Source organism: Cotesia typhae, unplaced genomic scaffold, assembly GCF_013202065.1.
Source record: "Cotesia typhae breed Kobodo isofemale line unplaced genomic scaffold, CoteBio_Ctyphae contig_5, whole genome shotgun sequence".
In the NCBI taxonomy this organism is placed as follows: domain Eukaryota; kingdom Metazoa; phylum Arthropoda; class Insecta; order Hymenoptera; family Braconidae; genus Cotesia; species Cotesia typhae.
This window is the reverse complement of record NW_027423757.1, coordinates 12,817,161-12,843,061: the sequence shown is the minus strand read 5'-3', so window position 1 is coordinate 12,843,061 and position 25,901 is coordinate 12,817,161. Positions and strand designations below refer to the sequence as shown.

Sequence of the window (25,901 nt, the reverse complement as noted above, 5' to 3'; positions counted from 1 at the left end):
GAACAGTGAACAGTGAACACCGTCAATGAGAAGATGGCCGCTGTGTTCGGTGGAAGTGTCGCCATTGTTTAATGTTTTAATTTGTTGTTAATAACCGAGTGTGTGTTGAGGATCGTTTATTTATTTTGGGAACTTAAACCGACGGAGAAGATGCCGAGTGCACCGTTCAGTTCCTCTCGTAATTACGTTAGACGTTCCAGAAGGAGGACTGCCAACAGGATTCCTCTGCCATCAAGAACATCATCGGGTAAGAGAGAAGAGAATACAATTCTCTGAGTGAGTTGCTTCTGAAAGAGTGAGACGACACCAGTAAAGATATATACTAAATCCTATTCGTGTCGAGTCAACTGTTGGTGTATTCTTTCTGTACTGCTCCGTTGATCCGTTGCTCCGTTGTTCCGTTTCGTTCCCACAGAATTTATACAACACCAACCAACCAACCAACCAACCAATATTATATATTAATACATCTCGCATATTGCGCACCTGTCGTCATTATTGCGATACTTTAGATAATTTTATCCTATTACTTAATTATTACTAAAGTTAAAAAAACTATTTGTCTTGAATTGATTGAAAAACTATCCAGCAAATTGTTTAAAAATCAGTCTAAAAGTTTTGACATACCAAATGTCAAGCCGCGATTTATTTTCTCTCTCCCACACACCCTCGTCCTTCACCCCCTTTACCCGTCCTTTGTCCATTGACCCACGACCCTTCTTAGGACGTATAAACCGTCAGCAGCCAGTACAGCCAGCGGTAAACCTTCTTATCCGACCAACGTCTGCTGGCTGCTGCTGCTGCTGCTGCTGCTGCTGCTGCTGCTGCTGCTGCTTTTCTCTTAACTTGTCCAGCCGATCGCATATACGCGTATGCTCAAAAGTGTGTGGCCTAAAAACGCCCTGATGATTGCCATGCCCGTTTCCTCTTTCATTTTTCGACGCATTAGGCCTTATTTTTTAATAATTCACATTCTCACGTCTCTCTTTTGATCATTCTCATTCTAAATTTTATCTATTGATTTAACTGGCAATTTTTATTTCTTCTTTTCCTTATTCTTTTTCTTTTTATGCTATGTATCGTTTATTTTAAGGTAGTAAATACTGGTTGGCTCCGAAATATCGAGGTACTCTGATGCCAGTAGTATACTGTACGGTATTTTTTTGTCGAATCACTCGTTATGGAATTTGTGTGTATGTCGGTATATAAATAAATTGTTGATGTATATAACAATCTATAAATTTTATTAATGTAAAATTAATATGACCGTCATGATGATCATTTAATTGATGATAATTGGATCAAGTCTACATTGATAATAACGTGAGATTACGTGAGAACAGTGCAATTTCTTTATTGATAAATGAATTAAAACAACAACTGGTTCTTTAAATTGTCATTCAATATTTTTTAATGATGCATCAATGAATTAGCATAACATTATTATATGTCATTTATTTTTAAACATTACAATAAAATTATTATTATTATTAAAAAAAAAAAATGTCAATAATTATTTTTTAAATTGTGATCAGTTGCTCTTTGACATAGTCGACGAGAGTTATCAGTTGATAATTTTTCAATATAGACCAAGAATTGAATTATGTTCTATCCACTTTTGCTTGATCCATCAGAGTTGAAAAAGAAAAAAAAATGAAAAATATATATATATATATATCAAAGGGTAAAAAAACCTGGAGTAAAAATAAAATGACAATAATTAATTTTCAGTTGAACCATGTGATCTTCTTTGTCCAGCGTCGAACCCAATGCCATTGAGCGGTGGAGGAGCCGGTGGAGCTCGTGGATCGTCACCAAGTGTTTCAGGGGTAGCAGCCCCCTCACCCTCGCCAAACCATTCACACTCATCGCCGTATGACCTAAGACGGAAAAGTCCACCACATCCAGATCCAGCACCAGGTTCCAGTTCGGCATTACCTCCTCAAGGTGGGAGTAGCATCGTTGCTGCACTTGGTTCCTTTTCTCTTCCAGCGAGAAAACGACCCAGACGAACGTGCTCATTGTCAACCGATGGTAAGCTTACCTATTTATAATTTATTTTAATTTTTATCGTAATTATTATTGTCATCAATTATATGATAAGTAAATACTTAAATAAAAGTATTTATGGTATTTACTATTATTATCATTATCATTGTTGTTATTACTATCTTTAGTCAACATTAATTACCTAATAATTGTCATAGTTGATAATAATAATAATAAATAAAATAAAAACATAAATAAATCAATATATATATATCTCTGTATGTATGCATGTATGTATGTATGAATCATAGGTACCAACACGAACACAGCGGCACACTATCTCCTGTATGAACTACCAGACGAGGTGTTGCTGACGATATTCAATTTCTTCCTGGAAATAGACCTATGCCGTATGTCACAAGTTTGCAAACGTTTTCAAGCAATCGCCAATGATACTGAACTTTGGAAATCACTCTATCAGCAAGTATATCAATATGACTTGCCTCTATTTAATCCAGCACCCTGTAAATTTGAATTTGTATCGCCGGATGACTCTGATTATCCAAACCCCTGGAAGGAAAGTTTTCGACAGCTGTACCGAGGAGTTCACGTAAGACTTGGTTTTCAAGATCTTAAATTTAAAGGTAGAAATTTGCCATACTTCAACACTGTACAAGGAGCTCTTGATTACGTTGATGAGTACAGAAGTAATAATGGAAATAATACTGCAAGCGGAGGCAATATTAGCACTTCCAGTCAAAACAGTAATGCCTCATCTTCAACGTCAAATAGTCAAAATAATTGTTGCGGTAACAACAATCCACTAAATCCAGACGATGCGCCTCAACATATTATTTTCTTACACGCTGGTACATATCGTGGCGAGTTTCTCGTTATTGACAGTGACGTTGCGCTTATTGGAGCTGCTCCTGGGAATGTTGCTGAGTCGGTAATTCTCGAACGTGAAAGTGAATCCACGATGATGTTTGTTGAGGGAGCTAAACGTGCATACGCTGGACATCTTACATTAAAATTCACACCGGATGTAACCAGTACAGTGCCACACCACAAACATTATTGTCTTGAAATAGGAGAAAATTGCAGTCCTACGATAGATCACTGTATAATTCGAAGTTCCAGTGCCGGTAAGTAAATACTTAGTATAGTACTAAGTAATTTAGAAAAAAAAAAATTATAATAAATAATTTTATTTCATTTTATTTTATTTTATTTTATCTATTGAGCAGTAGGTGCAGCTGTCTGTGTATCCGGTGGCGGTGCAAATCCAATAGTTAAAAATTGCGACATTTCAGACTGCGAAAATGTCGGGCTTTATGTTACTGACCACGCACAAGGTACCTACGAAGATAATGAAATATCTCGGAATGCTCTTGCCGGTATTTGGGTAAAAAATTACGCAAATCCAATAATGCGACGAAATCACATACATCACGGTCGTGATGTTGGTATATTCACATTTGATAATGGACTTGGTTACTTTGAGGGTAATGACATTCACAACAATCGTATTGCCGGTTTTGAAGTTAAGGCAGGCGCAAATCCCACAGTTACCCAATGTGAAATTCATCATGGTCAAACAGGGGGTATTTATGTTCACGAGAATGGTCTTGGCCAATTTATTGACAACAAAATTCATTCGAATAATTTTGCTGGTGTTTGGATAACTTCTAATTCGAATCCAACTATACGTCGTAATGAAATTTACAACGGTCATCAAGGTGGTGTTTACATATTTGGTGAGGGTAGAGGTTTGATTGAGCATAATAATATTTACGGGAATGCTCTTGCTGGTATTCAAATACGAACCAATTCAGATCCAATTGTCAGACACAATAAAATTCACCACGGTCAACACGGTGGTATTTATGTTCATGAAAAAGGGCAAGGACTTATCGAAGAAAATGAAGTTTATGCAAATACTTTGGCTGGTGTATGGATCACTACTGGATCGACGCCGATATTGAGGAGAAATCGAATTCACAGCGGCAAACAAGTTGGGGTTTATTTTTATGATAATGGACATGGGAAACTTGAAGACAATGATATCTTTAATCACCTGTACTCAGGAGTACAAATAAGGTAATTTATTCAATCCTTATAATAATACTTTTCTTGTTTAATTATTAAATATCTTACATTAAAATACTAACTGGTAGTAATAATTTTTATTTAAACGATATACATTCGTACGATTTCGATTAACAGGACTGGAAGTAATCCCGTTATTCGAGGAAACAAGATATGGGGTGGCCAAAATGGCGGTGTCCTCGTGTACAACAGTGGTCTGGGGTTACTCGAGCAGAACGAAATATTCGATAACGCTATGGCTGGCGTTTGGATAAAGACAGACAGTAATCCAACCCTCAAGAGGAACAAAATATTCGATGGACGGGATGGTGGGATATGTATATTCAACGGCGGTAAAGGTATGTCACTCGAATTTTAAATTTATTTATTCTTCTCTTCATCTCATATCATCGATTGCACTTTTAATTGCTTTTTTAATTAGTTGTGATTTTTTTTTTTTTTTTTCTTTTTCTTTTTTACTACCTATCTATCTTTATAGATGTGTAATAATGATTTTTTTTTTTTTTTTTTTCTTCTTCATTATTCTATCAGGAATTCTGGAGGAAAACGATATTTTTCATAATGCTCAAGCCGGAGTACTTATATCAACGCAATCGTACCCAGTATTGAGGAGAAACCGTATATTCGATGGACTTGCTGCCGGTGTAGAAATAACTAATAATGCAACTGCAACTTTAGAGTTTAATCAAATTTTTAATAATCGATTTGGAGGATTATGTTTAGCAAGTGGAGTTCAACCAACTTCAAGAGGTAATTTATAATTTTATAAAAGTTTATTGAGTTATTTAAATTTAATTTTATTTTATAACATTATAGGTAATAAAATATTCAGTAATCAAGACGCTGTGGAAAAGGCGGTTGAAAACGGTCAATGCTTGTATAAAATATCATCATACACGTCGTTTCCGATGCACGACTTCTATCGCTGTCAAACGTGCAACACAACTGATAGAAATGCTATTTGTGTCAACTGCATAAAAACTTGTCATGCCGGCCACGATGTCGAGTTTATAAGACACGATAGGTAACATCACTAATTATATTTTTAATTATTATACTCTTGTATTTATAAATATAATATATATTTTAAAATCATTTTTAGATTCTTTTGTGACTGTGGTGCTGGAACGTTAACTAATCAATGCCAGCTTCAGGGTGAACCAACACAAGATACTGACACATTGTACGATAGTGCTGCGCCTATGGAGTCGCATACACTTATGGTCAACTAGGAATTAACTTAATAAATAATATTAAAGAATAATAATTACGGTAATAAATAATTACAAGTAAAAGTATAACAAAAAAAAAAAAAAAAAAAAAAAAAAAAAAGGAAACAAAAAGGATAAACAATCAAATCATCACGGAATTGTGCGTCTAAAACGTGATTGCAAACAACATCACGGTAATCAGTAACTGAATTTTTTATTAAGCGTAACTTTTTTTATTATTTTATGATATATTAATTATTCTAATAATTATATGATAATAATTATAATAATTAATGCGTATCACTAAGATATTTTTCATTTTAATTCATCTCGATCATCTATTTTTTTCGTCGTTATCGTCATTATAAGTATTTTTTCATCATCATTGTTATTATATATATCATTAATATTATTATTATAACGTGAAGGTAGTAGTTATTAATAATTATTATGTCATTTGTCCCATATTTCATAAAATAAATTATGGAAAATGAAGAAAAAAAAAAAAAAAAAAAGTTTACAAACTAGGCAAAAATCTAATCAACAAAACAAAATATCAATCATAGTGCTATTTTATTTCTCACTTAACATCAATTGTATAATATTGAATCTCTCTCATTAAAATTTTTGGCACTATCCCAATTAAGTTAATGCGTGTCTGCGATTTATTTTGAATAGCGAGAGAGAAATACACCGAGAATGTTAATGATAAATTAATATAGGGGATCGATCCCGTAGTTGTGTCGATTTGTTTTATATATGTCCAATCGTTCTTACGTGCTCATGCGATTGCGTCAGTGTCTGTGAGAATACCTAAACTAATTGAATTAAAAATAATAAAAATAATAATAATAATAATAATAATAATAATACTATCAACTTGCAATCTTTCGCGGTCGTTTTATTGTTTTTATAATTTTTTTGTTCATTGTTTTGTTAAATTAAATGATTAATTAATTAATCATCAATATAGTATTTGATGAGCTAACAAAAACATCGTATTGAGCCAATATTATGCATAAATACACTGCCACAATTGTAAATTGGGTAAAAGATTTAAAGAAAAAATAAAAAAATAACTAATCAATTGATTAAATCGGGGAGTGTTTAGTACATAAACTCTTTTAACGAAAGTTGTTCCCAGTAATTGATAATGATAAATGAGATTGGACGAGCGAGATTACGCTCACACTCGTGGATATTTAAAGGAATGAATGAGTGATTAATAAAAAAGTCAATTTTAAATAGTCGTTCGTATTTAAAATTAAAAATGTATTTAATACATAATTTGTGATTATATATTAACTTTTTCAAAATAATTGGAACTATTTTTTAAATTCAATAAAATAAGTCATTTATATCGAAAGTTTTTTTTTATTAATATTTTTTTATTTACTTTCGATAAAAAAAAAAAAAAAAAAAAAAAAAAAAATTATTTTATAAGCTGCGATTGATATTAAATCGTAAATAAATTTTTTAATATTATAAGTTAGTCGCAGATGTGTTTGATGTGTTTACTGTAATGCGGTTTATACATTCAGAGTAATCAAAATAAATGATAAAAATGTCAACGCGTGTGAAAAAAAAAATCTGCGGATGATGTACAATCGTACGTTTAAAAAAGTCACGCAGCAGAAAAAAAAAAAATGAATATAAGCTAAACTAAGTCAAAAATTGAGCAAAATAAATACTAAATACATTGATAGCAAATTGGATCTAATTTTCTTAATATAACGAAAATTCAAAAGAATGTGATGGTCCTAAAATGCCTAGGGGCAAAGTGCATAATAAAATAAAATAAAAAAAAAAATAAATAAATAAATAAATTAAGAATAAGTTTTTGATAAGAATAACGAAAGGAAAAAAAAAAAAAAAAAAAAAAACATACTCTTCGTACATTTATACACGGCATGCTACTGTATATCAGTTATTAAAAAATAAATAATAATAATAATAATAATGACGCGAGCGAGATGACACTGTGTGGCTTTTGAATTTTTGCTTTTCCTATTAATTGTATTTTGTAAAAGTTATTTTTATCCACCGCAAGAACAAATGACAGGGTGGAATAAAAAAATTTAGTGAATACGAGAACTATCCTCGGGTAGTATACTTTTTTGCTTCTGTCAATTAAGCTACATCTCGATTCTCGTTCGCGTTGAATAACTTTTTAAAATAATTTCGACTTTACACCCAGTGTAATTCTATTATTAATATTTTTAAAATTATTACTTAGGTATGATAAATTTAATTTATATATTATTATTTTTAAAAGCCTCAGGCATAACAATAACAAACTTTTTAAAATTTCACTGATGGTTATCACTAAGATTTTGATATGTTTGTTGTAAAACTAGTTAGTAACAAATTATTATTATTATTATTATTATATTTATTTTTTTATTATTAATATTATGTTTGTTTAAAATTATTATTACGTGACTCTGATGATTTTTTAGTGTGAATACTCTCAAGAGACAGACATGTTATAAGATGAAAAAAAGAAATGTTAATTTAAAATTATTAATCCGACATCAATCTGATTCACGTAACTGTAGGTGATTTTTAAATGGACTCAAGTTATTCCGTGTGGTTGGCTTGTTTTTATTCGTGTTTTATTATATTATTATTATTATTATTATTATTATTAATATTAAAATGTTGTTCCAATGCAACAAATCGATCGGGTAGTTATGTTTTTTTTTTAATTTTTTTTTAGACCAGTCACGGCTTAAAAAAAAATTGTATAAAATGTGATAAGTGTGTCATCGCACGAAATGACTGTTATTAATTTGTTATTATCACGCAATTCAATACTACCATCATATTTTGTCATTTCTTCACCAATTGTAACGGCTCATGCGTATATACTCGTACCCTTACTACTGTATATACATATAAATATATAATACCATTATTAACGTTCTCGTTCTCACATTTATACCGACACAAATGTATGACGCGGTTAAATGTTATATACTCTGTATGAAATCACAGGTATATTTTGCTCAGTCTGACAAAAAAAAAAAAAAAAAAACTCGGTGATCTGCGGCATTTCCTTCGATTTTTTATTTATATTTATTTTACAACTTAAATACCAACGCTGCAGTTGTATTGCTCTTATTATAATTATTGCATACTCTTTTTGCCGTGATTTTAACATTATTGCGTTTTGAAGAATGATACTGAAGTAGGCTGACAACTGTCAATTTTTTTTTTTTTTATTTTTATAACAAATAAATTACAATAAAAAAATGATTTAAAAAATTTTTACTAACATTTTTTTATTAATTTTTGCATGTTTAATTAATAATTTAATTGCTGTAAAATTATAAAAAAAAATCCTAATGTTTGTCAACTTCAGTGTCATTTTTAAGAGTGTTTATTATCATGCTACAGCCATTTTTAAAAGTATCACAGAGTTCATTAATAAAATCAGAATAACATTTACATTTTTTGATCTTCCTACATCATGATCTACTAATATACATTCCCATCAAACCATTTGCATTTTATTATTTTCTTTTATTTATTTATTTCATTTTTTTGGTCATTAAAATGCCATTAATCTAGACATGAGACTCGTATGATTATAAACTTTAATTAATCTGAATATTAATAACAAAGAAAAAAAAAAAAAAAAAAAAAAAAGGGAAAATGTAAAGTAAAATGAAATTAAAAAAAATGGACTTCTATGAATAATACTTGAGTGGGTATGTATGGATATATAATACGGCTGTAGCATGACCTTAGCACTGTTGTATGTATTTTAAAATTATTAGATTTTTTTCAATAGATTAATTTTAATTAACGTGAGTCTGTTCGGTTTAAATTGTCCATTTTATTTAAATATTTTTTTAAGTTTTTTCCTTTTTTTTTTTTTTTTTTTTTTTTTTTTATGTACCTCATGAAAACTATTGGCTTTATACGAGGTCAACAGCAAACAAAAAGCCTCTGAACTAACCAACCTGTTAATTGATAAAAATAAAGTTATAAAAAATAATCGATTAACTGCTGTAAAACTAAAATAAATAAAAACGATAATATTTTTTAATAATTAAATATTATTGCAAATGTATTAAGTCTAAAGAAACAATTAAGACTGTAATTATTAAATAGTATTCTCCGGGAAAAAAAAAAAAAAAAATATTTAACAAAATTAATAATAATAACAAAAACAAACTAACCGAATTATAAATTAATAATTGCTTTTAAACTGCCCTTTGTTTGACGCGTCGTACGTCTCATCTCCCATCATCATCATTATCATCTACATTATACTAATTAGATAATGTTTATCTTATATTTTCTATAATATAAATCGTACCTACTGTAAATGACGTTATTTAAGAAAAAAAAAAACTTAGGAAAATTAAAATACAATTATATATTGAATTTACGACTATGTCATATGTCATTTGTAATTTTTTTTTTTTTTTTTTTACGTCACTTCATACTTGCCATTATTAACGTATAGTTGCCATAGTTTTTTTGTGTATTCGTACTCTAATTTTACTATTATTATTATTATTATTATTATTATTATTTTATCGAATAATTTTTGTTTGTTTAATTGAATGAATAAACGATATGAAATACAGCAAAAGATTGTGCATCATATTTATACACGCGTCCACGAGTAAATAAAAAATGGTTGAATAAATAATAACGAATGAAAGAACAATAGGAAGTGAAAGAAAATGACAAGGCAGAAAATAAAATTTCATGTTCACTTTTATTCTGTACATAATTAATCTGTAGACACTATTTCTTCACGACATTTTAACTATTATATTATATATAATAAATATAAATATAATAGTAATCACATATGCGAGATCTATATATAAATAAATAACCATTACTTTAAGTACATATAAATAACGTATCGATTATTATTAATTATTATTATTATTATTATTGAAAAATACAAAAAAATTCTATATCAATTAATATTTTTATTTTTTTATCCTTTAAATAATTTGTATAACATTTATATTTTATTTTTATTTAAACAATTAGAAGAATAGTGAAGGTGTTGTATGACTTTAAGTTAACAGACACTTGACAATTTTTAATTTTTTTTTTTTAATTTATTTGTTAAAAAATGATTAAATATCTGGTAAATTAATTTTCATATGTGTTATTTATAGCAGTGTACAGTGGATCGAGGAATCCAATCCAGCAATAATTAAAAGGCTATTCAAAATTTAGAATAGTGACTCATTGAGATGTTACTGTCTATAGTGATGATATATAAATAAATAATTATTAAGAGTTAGAGCCGTAAATAAAAGTATAACTAAATGAATAAATATTTAATAAAAATTTAACGAAAGATTGGTGAGTGCCGGCACGTGCACTACTCAATAATCCACGGGAGCTTTTATCAGCGCGGTGTGCGTGAACAGTTTAATGAAATTCAAACGATGAATTAATAATATTAAAGAATCAAAAAAGGTTACTTGAATGCTGATAATAAAACGCAAAATGTGTTAATCCACTGAAAAATCTCACATTGATTTATCGAGTAAAGTTTTAATTATTCATTTGTTTAAATATTAACTGTTCTATAGATACAAAATATTTCTATTATCTGTTGTTTTTCGTTTAATAAATAATTCTTAAATATTTCGAAAACATTTTTTTACTTATCTTACTTTTATAAATTTAATATTAGAATTTAAAATTTAAAAGCAACAAAAACAAATTTGGTGTTAAAGAAGACGATAAAACGTTTCTTCTGTTAATAAATAATTCAACTGAAGAAATAAAACCTAGGGACAAAATGATTAATTTTTAAATAGCACAGTTCAGGCAGGCCTATATTAAGATATTTAAATAAATAAATAATAATAATAATAATAATCAGCTTTGTAGTACATTTAACCATTTAATAATAAAGTCGTTTTGTTGACTTGTACAAAAAAATTTTTATCAATTAAGATAGTGTCTTAAAGGCGATTCAGGCAACATTTTTAATTGAATAGAAACAGTAAGAAGTAGATAAAGTAAAAAAAAAAAAAATAAATAAATAAATAAATTGACTCTTGACTCTTCCACATAATTTAGATCGCATCGGAGATCCGTTAAAAATCTAATCTAAAGTCTTCCGAAGTGTCAGCATAAAAATATTAAAAAAAAAAAAAAAAAAAAAACTCAACACTGCCTATTGCTAACTCCAACAGCAAAATAATAATAATAATAATAATAATAATAATAATAATAATAATAATAATAATAACGATAATGATATGAATAGTTGTAGTAGTGTAATAATAATTAAATGATTAAAAGCATATAATGTTCAATCTTGGTGCGATCGTGTGCAAAAGTCGACGCATGTCAAATTAATTTTAATAAATAACTATTAAGCAGTTTAATAACAATGATAATACTGAAAATTTGCCTGTATTACCTTGTAATAAAATATATGTACCATACATGACTTTTAAACGCACTGACTGTTAATTACTTTAAGGAAATTTTATTTAATACTTTATTTATTAAAACTTTTATCTCAAGCAAATCTAAAACAAAAATAATAATAATAATAATAATAATAATAATAATAATAATAATAATAATCATCATCATCATCATGGGGGTAAAATAGTACACAAATTTAATGATTTAATGAAGATATAAAAAAGCAAGAGTAAAATGTTAAATTAGTGCCATTATAGATTAGAAATAAATGAGCTGCTCGGAGTGCGAGTGTTGAATTGACAAAGAGAAACAGATGAACGAGATGTGATGACTGGTAGAACAAAAAAATAAAAAAATTAAAAGGAAAATTATGAAAAGAAGAAAAACCCAAAGGGGAGAGAAAGTGAAGACGATCAATAGAATGCTCAAGAGGTGAATTCTTAGGTAAGAGGGTACTATACGAGAATTGTGTCGAAATTTTTTTTTCTTTTTCAGTAAACAATGTAGATGATGACATAATAACAAAAATAAATCCAGTAAAGGGAAAACATGATTTTACAAAAAAAATAACAAAGTGTAAAATCAATGACAATATAATAAAAGGTGAATTGTTGTGTTTCTATATACCTGTAGTGAGATTAATACACAATTTAATAATTTAATAATTTAATAATTAATAATTTGCCTGGAGATTGGTTTTATAAACGAATTTCTGTATGTTTGCTCTTAATTTTATTTCGAGCTCTGTTTATTCTTTTAATATACTGAAAATAACAATAATAATAGTAATAATAAATAAAAAGGATTATGGCGATGTCAATGTTGGCTGATAAATATACATATTTGAATGTATATGACGATCAAATAAAGTTTGATAAACAAAAATAAAAAATTAATAAAAAAAAAAAAAAAAAAAAAAAAAAAAAACGAAGGTAACATGAAAGAAGAAAAAATAATAAATAATTGAGAGATTAAAAATTTTTTCAGGTATATTGTATGAACTGTATTGTAGTATTTTTCCCTTATATACACATTAACTCGTACTGAAAATCTAGTAAAAGAAAAGATGATGAAAAAAAAAAAAAAAAGAGAGAGAGAGAGAGAATAGAAAAGAAAAATAACTAAAGTCGAGAATAAAAGTGGGGCAATTAATGAGAGAGATTCTTCATCTGTTAATAATCTTACGTGACACGTGTTTGTAATAGCATTGAATGAGAGGGAGGGAGAAAAAGAAATGAAATGAAATGAACGGAAAAAAGAGCGTGTGAAAACTAATAGAAATACATTGATGAGAATAGTGTAAAAGAAGAACGAAAAAATAAGATGTTATTATTTTTCATTCATTTCAATCATTATTATTAATGAATAAATTAATTGAATTTAATTAAATAAAATGAAATTAAACGATTATCAAAAGAAATAAAATGAAAAACCGTATATATTATTATTATAAAATGCCACAAAATAATATGTATGCTGTAAACGTCACTTAAAAATATAATTATCAAAAAACAAAAATACTAGGTCATGTTATACTTATTCATAGCCAAACTCGTAACTCGTGTCTACTACGTATTGCATTTCATGTTCATTAGTCATTACTGCCATTAGATATTAAATTAGATAAGTTATTGATATATCCTCTTCTGAGTACAAAGCATCGTATGATATAATAATAATAATAATAATAATAATAATAATAATAATAGTGGTAGATTGTTAAACGCTATAGATATACATAATGTAATATATCTAACCAACCGGTGGATTTAAAATTATAAAATGGTATTACTTCAGACTGAATATTTTACCGTGACACTTGAGCGATTTTTAATCTGCTTAATACAAACAACCGACCAGACAAAAAATAACAAAAGCTCGACCACAAAAAATATATAAAGAAGAAAAAGAAGAAAGGGTATATACGTCTGAGGAAAATAAAGCACAGTGACATCGAAAAGTAAAGCAGGGTAACGCGATCATCGTAAGTCACATCAAAAGTCTCGTACTCTGGCACTCTACTCGGGAAACATACATACTATATACATAGATAGATCTATTGTGTATCACCTAACTGGTTAGTTAGTATTAGTACCTACATGTCGCCTCATTTTTAATATATTTTTGTTGTTCCTATTTTGTTTAGTTTTATATCTATCTATCTATCTACCTATCGTTTTATTTTTTCAGGTGAAACTTGTAACTGCAACACTTGAGAGTTCTTTCTGGGTTCCGGCTATCGATCTATCATGGGTCACGCTAATTTATCGATACCACTCTACGCTCTCGACTTTGTTCGTGGTAATCGGCACATTTATCTCTCGTTACCGTGTACTGTGCACTCTGTACACTCAGTACACTCAGTAGACTCTGTAGACTCTGTAGTGTACCTCAGTGTACCTGTGCCTGACCCCATGTACATTGACTCCTTTCTCAACTCATCTACATGCTGATTGAGCATGCACAATACGTAACGAGTGTAACTAAACGTGCCCTACCACATATCACACATACCTATAATATACAACATACAACATACTATCTCTTCGCTATATAATACATTCTCGGCATTATTTTACTGTTCACAGCGACATTTTGCCATTTTTAATTTAGTTAAAATTAAAATAATAGAACGACGTTTATAGACCTCCGCACTCTATTTCAATACCTTCTAAATATAAAAGGAGCTTGAAGGAAGAAAAAAAAAAAAAAAAAAAAAAAAACCAAGCGGAAAAGTAGCAGAAGAGGCTAGCTAGCTAGCTGGGTAATTCCATTACACAGAGATTCAAATAATATCGTCAAGTACGATACGCTTTTATACGTTTATCGATTCGTTAGCCCCTTTTCGCCTTTGGAACCTTGGCCACCCACTTTTCCTCTATACTTCACCCCTTTTTATCTTTCTCTCTCTCTTTCTCTTTGGTCTTGATCCTTCTAGTTTCTCGTTTCTCGTTTCTCGCTTTTAGCTTCTCACTTCTTGCTACTCGGAACTCGGAACTTGGAACTTGTTACTACTCTTCTATCTAGCAGGTTGAAAGCTCTATATACTGATAGCTTCTATACACATGAGCCGCCAGCCGCAAATAGAGGGTGAACATGGTGCATACGAATGTGGGTGGTGATATTTGTGTGTCTGACGAAGAAACAAAATTAGTTGTAGTAGTCTATAACCCACTCAACGGAACTCGATCGTGACTCCAATAAAATTATCGTCGCGATGCATCTGCAAAGTTTCCACCAAGTCGCGAGAGTCAGTCTATACTTACAACAACAACAACAACAACAACAACAACAACAACAACAATTCTACATAATCCGAGTTTTATATATAAATTTATCCCAAAAGCAGTTGTATATTTATACTATCTTGGTAAAAGTCCAGAACATGAAAGAATTTATTAAGTACAATTGGTAAATTGCTGGTAAAGAATTTCTCGGTTAAACTTTATTGATACAAAGATATATACCTCTGATAAAAAATTAAAACAATTGTAAGGCTGTTGATATAATACCAATGTCTGTACATGTGTTTGACATTACACTCATTTCGTTTCCGATTCTTGACACATTTGTATGTAGGTGTATACAAATAAAATACTAGACGTAAATATAACCCAATTTAACATTTTCCGGAAATGACACAAAGGGGTCACGATACTGTTTATCTTCATCAAATTAAATTAAATCTAGTATAATATTATCGATTTATATATTTAACTGTCGGAAAAAATAATTAATGTCATGGATATGTCTTACTTCGAATCGATAAATTTATATTCAATATATCCGAGCGTACTATTGTGAAAAAATCTCAAAGGCTTTATTTAATATTAAAAATTTAGTTATTGAAAGCTCGTTTAATTTTATTGTTCTTGATAAAAATTTAAATCCTCGGGAAGAATTTCCAATGAAAAATGCCGGATAAAATTCTTTAGACGGTAAAAAAGTAGATTTCTATTGGCCTTATCAAAGTTAATCGGTCTTTATTTTTACATCAGTCACGCTGACTCGTAATTTTCATATAAATATTACAAAATGAGTAGTCTTGTCGGAGACACTCAAGGATTTGCTTCAGTTTTATCGGAAACTTTTTTTAAATCGTTCAAACTCTGTCTTCTCATTTCTCCCCCGACGCTCGCGAGAGTTTTCTTTGCAAATCGCGCGTCGATCCCCTAAGGATACAAAAAAAAAAATATATATATATATATATATATATATATATATATATATATATATATATATATATATATATATATATATATCAAGGAAGAAAGAATAAAAGAAATGAAAGGCTGTGTCTAAAAAGGGAGCGTGAAAGAAAATAATAATAATAATTAAAAAAAAAAAAAAAAATTTAGCTTAAAAGCCACCGCAAAACTATGCGGGAGAAAAATTCATCAAGGCTGGCAGAGCTATCGGCTGTACGTCACTTTTGATATGATGTTACAGCCGTTTGTTATATAAGATAAAATGATGTAAATTGACTACGATGCAATTTAAAAGTTCCGAGTCGGCTTCACTCAATAATAACAAAAAAATAATAAACTTTTATTTCACTTTTAACTGTTTTTTGATACACTTTTTTTTTTTTTTTTTTAATTAATAAAAAATGCAAGTATTAAAAAAATTTTAAGCAGACATTTTTTTGCTTCTAATCAATTACATTATTTAAAAAAAAAAAAAAAAATTAAAATAGTAATTATTAAATTCTCTCTTTTTTCGCAGAAAATTACGATTTCATTTAAAAACGGATGTAATTATTTTATTACTATAAAAGTCGATTAATTTTTTCAATTTAATCCTATTATTGCAAAAGCCACAGCTATTGTCTGTAAAATTTTGATTGATTTCTGTACATTAACTAAAATTAAATTTGATCTGGATATAAACCATTGAATTATGTAATAAATTTTTGATATACAATCTGGAAAAGCTATTATTAATTTTATAGAAATAAAATGTTCATTCTCAGCTTTTTTAATTTTATCAATAAAAAGAATGGATTTTACACGAATCTCTAGAATCAAACAAGGACAATTAAAAAGCATTCAGTCTCTCAATTCCCGTGGAGAATGATGGAAAAAAAAGAATCCGATAACACCCCCCGTGTCCCATTGTTAAAAACCCGTAGGCGTCATTAAGAGCGGACAATACAAAGCGAATGAAAATGCCACGCAAGGCCATTATCGCCTTCACTCGATTTTACAACTCTTTCTCTAAATATACACACATTAATTGTTGCTACTACTGGAGAAAAATTTATCAATTTAAATCTTTTTATTACATTATATTATTATTATTATTATTATTATTATTATTATTATTGCTAAATATGTACTATATCTTCTGTATGCTGTATAAATAAATCCCTGTACTTAAGATTTTTATTATAGAGGAGAGTAATAAAACCCTGGTGAAGCACCTGGGAGTTACTGAAGAAAATTAACATTTTTTTTTTTTTTTAATAGAATGAAAATAAAAAAGTAAATAATCCTCAAACGGTGTTTTCATACTATTGTATACGGAGTTAGTGAGTTTTCATTTTTACTATTATATAAAATACGATTCAGACAGGAGTGAAATATAAAGACAGAGAGAGATTAATTTATTTTTTAGTTGTTGCTTTTTTTTTTTTTTTTTTTTTTTTTTTTTTTTTTTTTTTTTTTTGTCTAAATGTTCATACGTAGTTTCAACCCGAAAATTCGTTTTCCCAAGTGCCAGAGCACGTCTAATGAATGGATATCTGAGAGCAGCAGCTACAAAAAAAATCATCTTAAAAATAAACAATGAAAATACATTGTATATAAGTAAGTATAAGTATATGTAGAAAAAGTACACACTAGTTATAATAGGATTTAGTAAAGGGTTGGCTTATCGCCGTGTACTAACTATCATAATATAATATAATATAATAAAATAATGTTTAAGAGGGATAGACGACTATGACAATCCAGTGTAAAAATATGATAAGTGTAAGGATAACACTCGCGTGGCCACAACCCCCAGAGTGTCATCGTATACTTTTACACTTACAAACGGTTATGGCACCTATTCATACATGCATATATTTAGCATATATTGTATAAAAGCACGTTTAGTCAGAAAAGGAGCGAGGGGTTTTTTGACGTGTGCGTATAATACATCTCCACTCTTGGAGAAAAAGAACCTCTAGTTCAGTCAGCTTAAAAAGAAGATAATTTCTAAAGATGAAGATGAAGGTGAAGAAGAAGAAAAAGAAATAAAAGGAGGATGTTAGTGGTGGTGGTGGTGGTGGCAGAACCAGGTGGAAGTAATTTAGGGGGTTCGCTGGAGAAATTTCTGGTAGAGAGAAGCAGAGGTGAGGTAATAAGGAATAAGGTATGTACCTTGTTCTCTTCTGGTTCTCTTGAGCTTCTCCGGTGATTCTCTTTACTTTTAGTGTGATATGTCTCTAAACAGGTAGACGAGTATGCGCTGTTTGTTATGGGAAGGCGCGCTCACCTAACGATCGCCCAGCGAAAAGACCCGAAATCACACGGAGTTTGATGCGTCGACGTACTATTCGACGTCGACGTTGACGTCGTCGTGAGTTTGGTACGCGGGGGTGTCCCTATCTACTATCCCACATCGCACAACATACAGAGTGTAGAGTACAGACCAATACTCACATTTACTTGGCACGTCGACGGCCGAGGAGATACAACAACGACGACGTCGTCGACAACCAGCGTTAAACCAACGGGTACCACCACACTAATGTTAACGTTACGTTAACGTGCTTTACCACTGACACTCATCAGACTCGGTGTTACTGTTTTACTATTTCGGTTTTTGTTTCTCTTTCCGTTTTATTATGTCAGTGGTGTAGATCAGGATCGACGCTGCCGGGATTCCTCTACCTGAAAAATATTTATTATTTAGTTATAATCAAACCGGGGGTAAAGTTATAAATTAAATAGTAATTAATAAAGCGGCAAGTCGTTTGGTTGATTGGTGCAGTAAAAAGTTCAGGTGAGACTAGTTGGGGGTATAAAGGGTTGAAAATCCCAGTGACACGTTACAGAGAAGACGTCTACTCTGGTTGTCTACTCGAACGGTCTACATATAGAGTATAGTAGTAGTAATTCAAAGACAAAAAGCACTCTCGGAGTCTTGTGAATCGTCAGAGTAGTAAGTGTGAATTCAGTTAGCGTACTGTCAATGTGTTAATGTGAGTTCCAAGTGCATTTTGCCGGCAGAACGGAAGTTCATTTGCTAAATAACAAAAAAACGAGAACGAGAGAAAGGAATAAAAATAGAAAACGAAAAAAAAAAGAAAAAAGAAACAGAGTAATGTGTATTATTGTGTGGCTGAGAGCTCAGAACTGAGTATAGAGTAGCAAGACAATAGCTGAGTGTCGTACCCATCGTCATCGTTTTCCTCTCTCTCTCTCTCTCTCTCTCTCTCTCTCTCTCTCTCTCTCTCTCTCTCTCTCTCTCTCTCTCTCTCTCTCTCTCTCTCTCTCTCTCTCTCTCTCTCATGTGTCCAGTGATCTGTTGAAGAGAAAAACAAAATATATATATATATATTATTATTTTACCATAATTTTTAGCAACTCATTTATCGTTACAGTTTGCGTTACACTGACAGTACAAATCGACTCTATCCAATCAACCTGTCTTTTAACTTGACACAACGTTATTTCGACTCCTGGACTGTGGTTTATTGAAACTTCCAAAACCGTCTAAAGGATTATCAAGTGTGTAACGTAATGTGGAGCTTCAAGACCTGTATTTCAGACAATAACAATAATACCAAGAGTGATTAGAGAAGCACACGTGTGTGGGATTATTTAAGTGTGCTAGGAAAATTTATTTGCTGGTGGGTGGCGGTAGTAGTAGCGACGAAGGGTCAGCCGTTTTATTGCTATACTGACCAGCCGATGCGATATGATCCAGATAGATGAGGGAATGGATCCACCACCTAAATCCTTACCAACAACTGCTTGTAGATCACATCTCAATAATCACGAGACGTTTGACTTGAGGGACCCTGCTACTGGACATTAAATTCAGCTTATTCGTCTATTTCTTATCATTATCATCATCATTCAGCCAGCCAGCATCGTCATCAGTTATTATCTTTGAGTGTTATATTATACCAGCAGAAGAAGAAGAAGAAGAAGAAGAAGAAGAAGAAGAAGAAGAAGAAGAAGAAGAAGAAGAAGAAGAAGAAGAAGAAGCAGCAGCAGGAAAATAAAACTAGGGAGATTGTAAGTCGCGATTTCGGCCAAGTCTAGTAGTGGGTCAAGGGATCTAAATTCCCTTCCCGCAAGAGTTGTGGAATGACAATAAAGAGGCGACAACGATCCGGGCAGGAGTCGTTATTCGCCGGTACTTGTCACATCTTCTGAGAGAGGAGAAAGAATTCTCCTCTGCTTTCTGTCTCTACTTAACTTTTCTTCTTATTTTTTTATTATCATTGGTATAATTATTTTTATAAAGTTTAACCTGAACCTCAAGCTCAAGTTTATTTTCTGGTGCTGGTGCTGGTGCTGGTGCTGGTGCTGGTACTGATACTGATACTGGTACTGTTAGTAATACGGTTGGTGCCTTAGACTAGGCGGAAAGAAAAGATTGAGCACGTTGGGATGGCATTTGGTGAGAGAGTAATCCTCAGGGGACTTTACTTCTTCGTTGTCCTCTTCTTTTGCGTTAACGCCGACGAAAACTGGGACAAAGATGACGATCCAAGTAAGTGTTATTATTATTTTTTAGTATCAACCATCAAAATGATAATAAACACTTAACTTTTTATAGATTTTATAGTAATGGTTAATGGAATTTTTTAATAACTTTTATGATGCAATTATTTAGTATCGACTTCGGAAGTCACTGCAGTACTGGGTAAAAGTGCTTCATTACCCTGTGACATCGAACCGTCCACGAGAGGCGACGGAGTCTACATGATCTTGTGGTTCCGCGACAATGCGGTCAAACCAATCTACAGGTGAGAATGACATTTTAATCAAGCCCCTTCTCCTTCCCCTTGTTCACTTTATAACCTAAAACAAAACATTATTATATAATAAAATAAAACAACCACAAACTTTATCGATGATGATAATAATAATAATAATAATAATAATAATAAAATTGTTATTTATATTACTGTTGTTGTTGTTGTTGTTGTTTTTATTATGATAATAGCATTGATGCCCGTGGAAGGTCTTTTCACCGGGCACTGAATTGGTCGGACGAGGATGTACGACCTCGTGCAAACTTTGTGACAATATCTAAACCCGCTGCCCTCATTCTCGATAGCATTCAACTCTCTGACGAGGGTATTTATCGATGTCGTGTCGATTTCCGAAAGTCACCTACCCGAAACTTTCAAGTTAATCTCACTGTCACTTGTAAGTAAAATATTGTACTTTTTTACTACTTATTAAATCGTATTATATATACCTTTTTTTCTTCTTTTGTATATAATCTCTTCTTAAAGTTTAACCAATATTAGCATCAGTTTAAACCAGCAGATATAACGCTTAATTATTAGTTTTATTAGTTTACCCAACTGGTATCAATCATTAATTATATCTCCAATTAATCTTGGTAGATCCACCACGTGAACTTTTGATGTATGACACTTCTGGAAGGAAAATTGACACTGTGGTTGGTCCTTATCAAGTTGGCAAAGAGTTTAAGTTATCTTGTGAAGTTAGAGGGGGTAAGTCAGAGTACAATGACATTTATAACCTATAAGATATATATTTTCAATTCAATGTAACACCTGTAAAAAGAATAATATTTTATTGTAATTGATTTGTTATTAAAATTTTTAAAATTGACAGCTGATGGCTAACTTCAGGCAGCATTATTTATTTCTTCTTTTTGACAGGAAAACCACCTCCAGTTATCACGTGGTTCGCTAACGGAAAAGAGACTGATGGACACGTGGATACCAACGGGCAAAATGTCATCTTCAGCACGCTCATAGTGCCCAAGTTAACGAGAGAACACCTTAATACTACGTACAAGTGTCGAGCCACCAGTACTAAACTCGTTCCACCATTAGAGAAGACTGTCTTACTGGACGTCTATCGTAAGAACTTGACTCATTACTACAAAAACTTTTTTCCCGACAGTTTGATGCTTTATTATTATTGTTCTTAAGTAAATTGTTTATTTTAGTAAATTTAACGTCAGCTATTTTTATCAACTCCAATTAGTTGCAATTATAGATTGTGTGTGTGTGTCAATTATAAGTTATTGTTTTATTGAGAATCGGATGAAATAATGATTAATTGTTTTTATTTTTAGTAAAACCCGAAAGCGTGACAATAGTGTCGAAGCCTTCGCAATTGGTGTCGGGTGAGCTGTACAACCTGAGCTGCGAAGTAACTGGATCTCATCCAAGGGCAAAAGTCCATTGGTTAGAGGGTAATGAAGAATTTAAAAGCGGAAGCATTATAGAGCGTAGTAATTCAACGGTAGTCTACAGTACATTGGAATTTTATCCAACACCCGAAGATCACCGTAAACAGTTGAGATGTCGAGGAGACAATCTAGCACTGAGCAATGCCTTTCTTGAAGATTCTTACCACTTGAATGTCGTCTGTGAGTTTAATTTCATTGAATTAATGGAGTGTGCGCCCCCTTGACCCCTATCTTCTATCCATTCGTTTGCTCTTTTTTTCTATGAATATAAATTGAGTATAAAAATTCTAATTTTAATCCTTCTGCAATTTATTTTTATTTTATTTTATATTATATTATTCAACTTTTAAGAATCATAGTTGTTAAATATTATTTTTTTCTTTAATTTATAAAAATTTAACTCCGGTAAATAAGATTAAATTTATTGATTAAAGTGTTGAATTATAAATTTAATTTTTTAGTTCCACCGAAAGTCCAACTGGAAATTGGCAATACACTTAATGCTCAAAATATCAAAGAAGAAGATGATGTTTATTTTGAATGTAAAGTCCGTGCCAATCCTGAGCATAATAGAATAACTTGGAAACACAATGTAAGTTATTATTATTATTATTATTATTATTATAATCATTATTTATTACTAAAATAATTATTATAAAATGAATATTTGTCTCTAGGGAATAATTTTGATGCAAAATGCGACCGCTGGGATTGTCATGAGTTCTCAGAATCTGGTACTGCAAAAAATAAAACGAGAAAACGGTGGAAATTACACTTGCCTGGCGAGTAATGGCAGGGGGGAAACAACTAGTACAGTTGTACCTCTACGAGTTCAATGTAAGTATTAATTACACCTATTTTATTTAAATTGTTTTTGTTGGACATTTGTGAGTATATGCCACCAGATCTTTCTTACCAATAGCAGAAAAAATTTAAAGAAAATAGTTTTAACAATAATAATAATAATAATAATAATAATAATATTATTTGTTTCAGTCGCTCCAGTTTGCAAAACCAAAGACGTAACAATAATAGGAGCGTCTATGGATGAATCTGTAAAGATTAGGTGCGAGGTAGACGCTGATCCAAATCAAGTTGACTTTACATGGGAATTTAACAATAGCGGTGAGAATTTTGAGCTTGCACCCGCCAAGTTTGATGGTAACAACGGCACAGCCAGTGAATTCCTCTACACGCCCATGTCTGAGCGCGATTACGGTGCATTGACCTGCTGGGGAAGGAATGCGATTGGAAAGCAAAAGACACCGTGCGTCTATCAAGTAATTCCAGCAGGTATGCGCGACCTATTGGCCTCTTTTGTTCCTATACCATCGATCATTTATATATTCTCATTCTCATTCTACTTGTCTTCTCCATCCACCAACCAAACTCTCTTGTATTTTTTTCCTCACTCTATAAATTTTAATTTTAATTATTATTTTTATTTATTTTTTTTTTTTTCTTTTTAAATTTCAGTAAAACCAAGTCCAGTTAATAATTGCACTTTAAAGGCATTATTGAATCAAACTCTTGAGAGTCTGGACGTTGAATGTGCGGCTGGATACGACGGTGGTTTACGACAAGATTTTCGTCTCGAGGCTTATGAAGCCCAGACAAACTTACTGAGGGTAAACATCTCGAGTATCAGTCCCGAGGCACCAGTATTTCGTATCCCTGTGGCTGATCTTCTGCCAGCCAATCATTTTTATCTGATGGTATACGCGATTAATGCCAAAGGAAGAAGCGAAGTGTCCCTTCTGGAAGATATTATACTGAGAGATTCTGGAAAACAAACTGGTAATAATTTATCACTTGGCTATTTAGATTGATGAGAATGATTAGAAATCCCTTTACTTTGCTTTACTTTACTTTACTTTACTTGATCTTTTTATTCTCACACTCTCATTAAAGTCATTTTATATATATATATATATATATATATATATATATATATATATATATATATATATATATATATATATATATATATATTTTTTTTTTTTTTTTAAATACTTTTTTAAGCTTTTGTAACTTAATACTTAAATATTCTTTTTGAACATACACAGATACCGGAGTCAGTTTCATCCCTTTTTTATTGCTGCTCATTGGCTGTCTTATGACCCTCGGTATAACCGTTTTGTCGGTGATGCTGATGTTCTACAGAAGACGTGGTACTACATCGCCCGTACACGTAGAACCTTACATGAAACAACCCATCATAAGTCCTCCAGACTCAAGGAATAACTCGATGCTTGATGTCACACATGGTGATCATACGTATTTTGTAGAGTATACTTTAAAACAAGTGGGAGACTACGCGCTCAATCAACCTGATATCATTCAGTCTCCTCAAGGTACACCATAATCTATATTCTATAATACATGCATCCCTATAAATGCATATCATTATCATTATTCATAAAATCAACAGTACAGACAATAAAACTTTGTCTTTATAAAATTTTTCTAAAAGTACAAAAATTATTATACAGTTTTCGAGCACACGTGCATTTTTAAATATTATGTTTGTTGGACTGCGCTCTATTCATTTTTTAATTTATTCAATTTTTTTTTTTTTACACTGAAGAAAGAGAACATGAAAAAGTTTAATCGATAACTCATATAAATTTTAATATAAAATTTATAACTCACGAGATATTATTTTTAAAAAGCAATCGCGTCAATATTAATCAACTATTCATCCATTTACATATTTATAACTTGGACTTAACGTAGTTAAGTTATAATTAAGAAAACGGATAATTGAATATTAAAAATTACTTATAGACCAAGAAAAAATTAAACGAGAGCCACAGTTATTTTTACCGGTAAGGCCGGATACACTGTTTGCTCCGTACGACATTCACAAGCAAGGTCTTCAGACAAATAAATGTACTGTAAGTATTTCAGTATTTCAGTATTTCTTCAGGTATTGATTATTTATTTTTAAAGCAATAATTATTTAACAATTATCAAATTAAATTTCAGTTGAATCCATTTTCTACGAAATCATGGGAGCCCATTAGTTTCAAAGCGGATCGCAATATGATGAAGGAAATAATAATAGCTAATTCTATACCCGGTCCAGAAAGTTGCGTGTAATGATTATTTAAATAAATTGCATCGTCGTTTTTTACCAATAAAACATATCAGAATTTCTGAGAGTGGAAAAAAATCATTCACAACGCAACGCACACGTTAATCAAGAGTCGAAAAACATAAAAGACCAATCGATGTGCTTGAAAGTCATCGCAACGACTTTTTATCAACTCCGTCGTTAAAAATAGAGACAATGCGACTGAAAAATCTCAAGTTATGATATAATTAAAATAATTATTTAGTCACATTACTCAAAATTACCGTACACACGAGGTACGGTATATGACTCCGAGTTTTAATATATTTTGTGTCAAGTCTTGATGATAATTTATTCCAATTATTACTTTGACACTAAAATCCTCGAGACTTGGAATTTTTAATTAAAATAAATAAATTTTACTTATTGTAATAATTTTTTACCATTGTCTATTAAAAAATAATTCAATACACAATATATAATATATGTATAAAATATATATTCTAAGCCGTGAATTTTTTAAACGTCTTCAGTAAAATTTTAATTGAAAATCCCAAGTTCAGTCTTTTTTTGTTTTACTGAGATATTGTATCAGAAAAAATCGTAAGAGTAAAAAAACTTTATATTACAACCAACTATTTTATCTTCACTAATACATTAATAATAATAATAATTAATTAATTAATATA

The 25,901-nt window shown here is 30.7% G+C and overlaps 2 protein-coding genes and 1 long non-coding RNA gene across 7 annotated transcripts; 2 read left to right on the top strand and 1 right to left on the bottom strand.

Annotated features, from left to right (window-relative positions):
* Positions 1-11: 11 nt before the first annotated feature.
* Positions 12-12,826, top strand: Fbxo11 (F-box protein 11). 4 transcript variants are annotated; one of them, XM_074248512.1, is made up of 9 exons: positions 12-247; positions 1,732-2,034; positions 2,301-3,134; positions 3,237-4,089; positions 4,216-4,436; positions 4,630-4,848; positions 4,915-5,122; positions 5,201-5,370; positions 10,466-12,826. In XM_074248512.1, the coding sequence occupies exons 1-8, from the start codon at positions 151-153 to the stop codon at positions 5,328-5,330; spliced, it is 2,865 nt and encodes a 954-aa protein (XP_074104613.1). In that variant the 5' UTR covers positions 12-150; the 3' UTR covers positions 5,331-5,370; positions 10,466-12,826. The 4 variants fall into 4 exon arrangements, with proteins under 4 accessions (XP_074104613.1, XP_074104612.1, XP_074104614.1 ...); XM_074248511.1 differs by having other exon boundaries at positions 10,463-12,826; XM_074248513.1 differs by lacking the exon at positions 10,466-12,826 and having other exon boundaries at positions 1,759-2,034; positions 5,201-5,441.
* Positions 5,424-25,801, top strand: Side-iii (sidestep III). 2 transcript variants are annotated; one of them, XM_074248517.1, is made up of 14 exons: positions 5,424-5,503; positions 19,330-20,450; positions 20,574-20,706; positions 21,021-21,112; positions 21,316-21,426; positions 21,598-21,801; positions 22,020-22,316; positions 22,598-22,728; positions 22,814-22,973; positions 23,133-23,429; positions 23,613-23,933; positions 24,203-24,490; positions 24,924-25,033; positions 25,125-25,801. In XM_074248517.1, the coding sequence occupies exons 2-14, from the start codon at positions 20,348-20,350 to the stop codon at positions 25,236-25,238; spliced, it is 2,361 nt and encodes a 786-aa protein (XP_074104618.1). In that variant the 5' UTR covers positions 5,424-5,503; positions 19,330-20,347; the 3' UTR covers positions 25,239-25,801. The 2 variants fall into 2 exon arrangements, with proteins under 2 accessions (XP_074104618.1, XP_074104616.1); XM_074248515.1 differs by having other exon boundaries at positions 20,907-21,112.
* Positions 17,343-19,433, bottom strand: LOC141531058 (uncharacterized). The gene is made up of 2 exons (XR_012479850.1): positions 19,298-19,433; positions 17,343-18,616 (listed from the first exon to the last, which is right to left on the bottom strand). It is a non-coding gene; the product is annotated as an uncharacterized LOC141531058 (long non-coding RNA).
* Positions 25,802-25,901: the final 100 nt, after the last annotated feature.

Coding starts and splice junctions, on each gene's coding strand:
- Side-iii (XM_074248515.1), top strand. CDS start 20,348: ATGGCATTTGGTGAGAGAGTAATCCTCAGGGGACTTTACTTCTTCGTT. Junction 22,317..22,597: donor TTACCACTTGAATGTCGTCT/GTGAGTTTAATT, acceptor TTAATTTTTTAG/TTCCACCGAAAGTCCAACTG. Junction 23,430..23,612: donor CTATCAAGTAATTCCAGCAG/GTATGCGCGACC, acceptor TTTAAATTTCAG/TAAAACCAAGTCCAGTTAAT.
- Fbxo11 (XM_074248512.1), top strand. CDS start 151: ATGCCGAGTGCACCGTTCAGTTCCTCTCGTAATTACGTTAGACGTTCC. Junction 3,135..3,236: donor AATTCGAAGTTCCAGTGCCG/GTAAGTAAATAC, acceptor TCTATTGAGCAG/TAGGTGCAGCTGTCTGTGTA. Junction 5,123..5,200: donor GAGTTTATAAGACACGATAG/GTAACATCACTA, acceptor AATCATTTTTAG/ATTCTTTTGTGACTGTGGTG.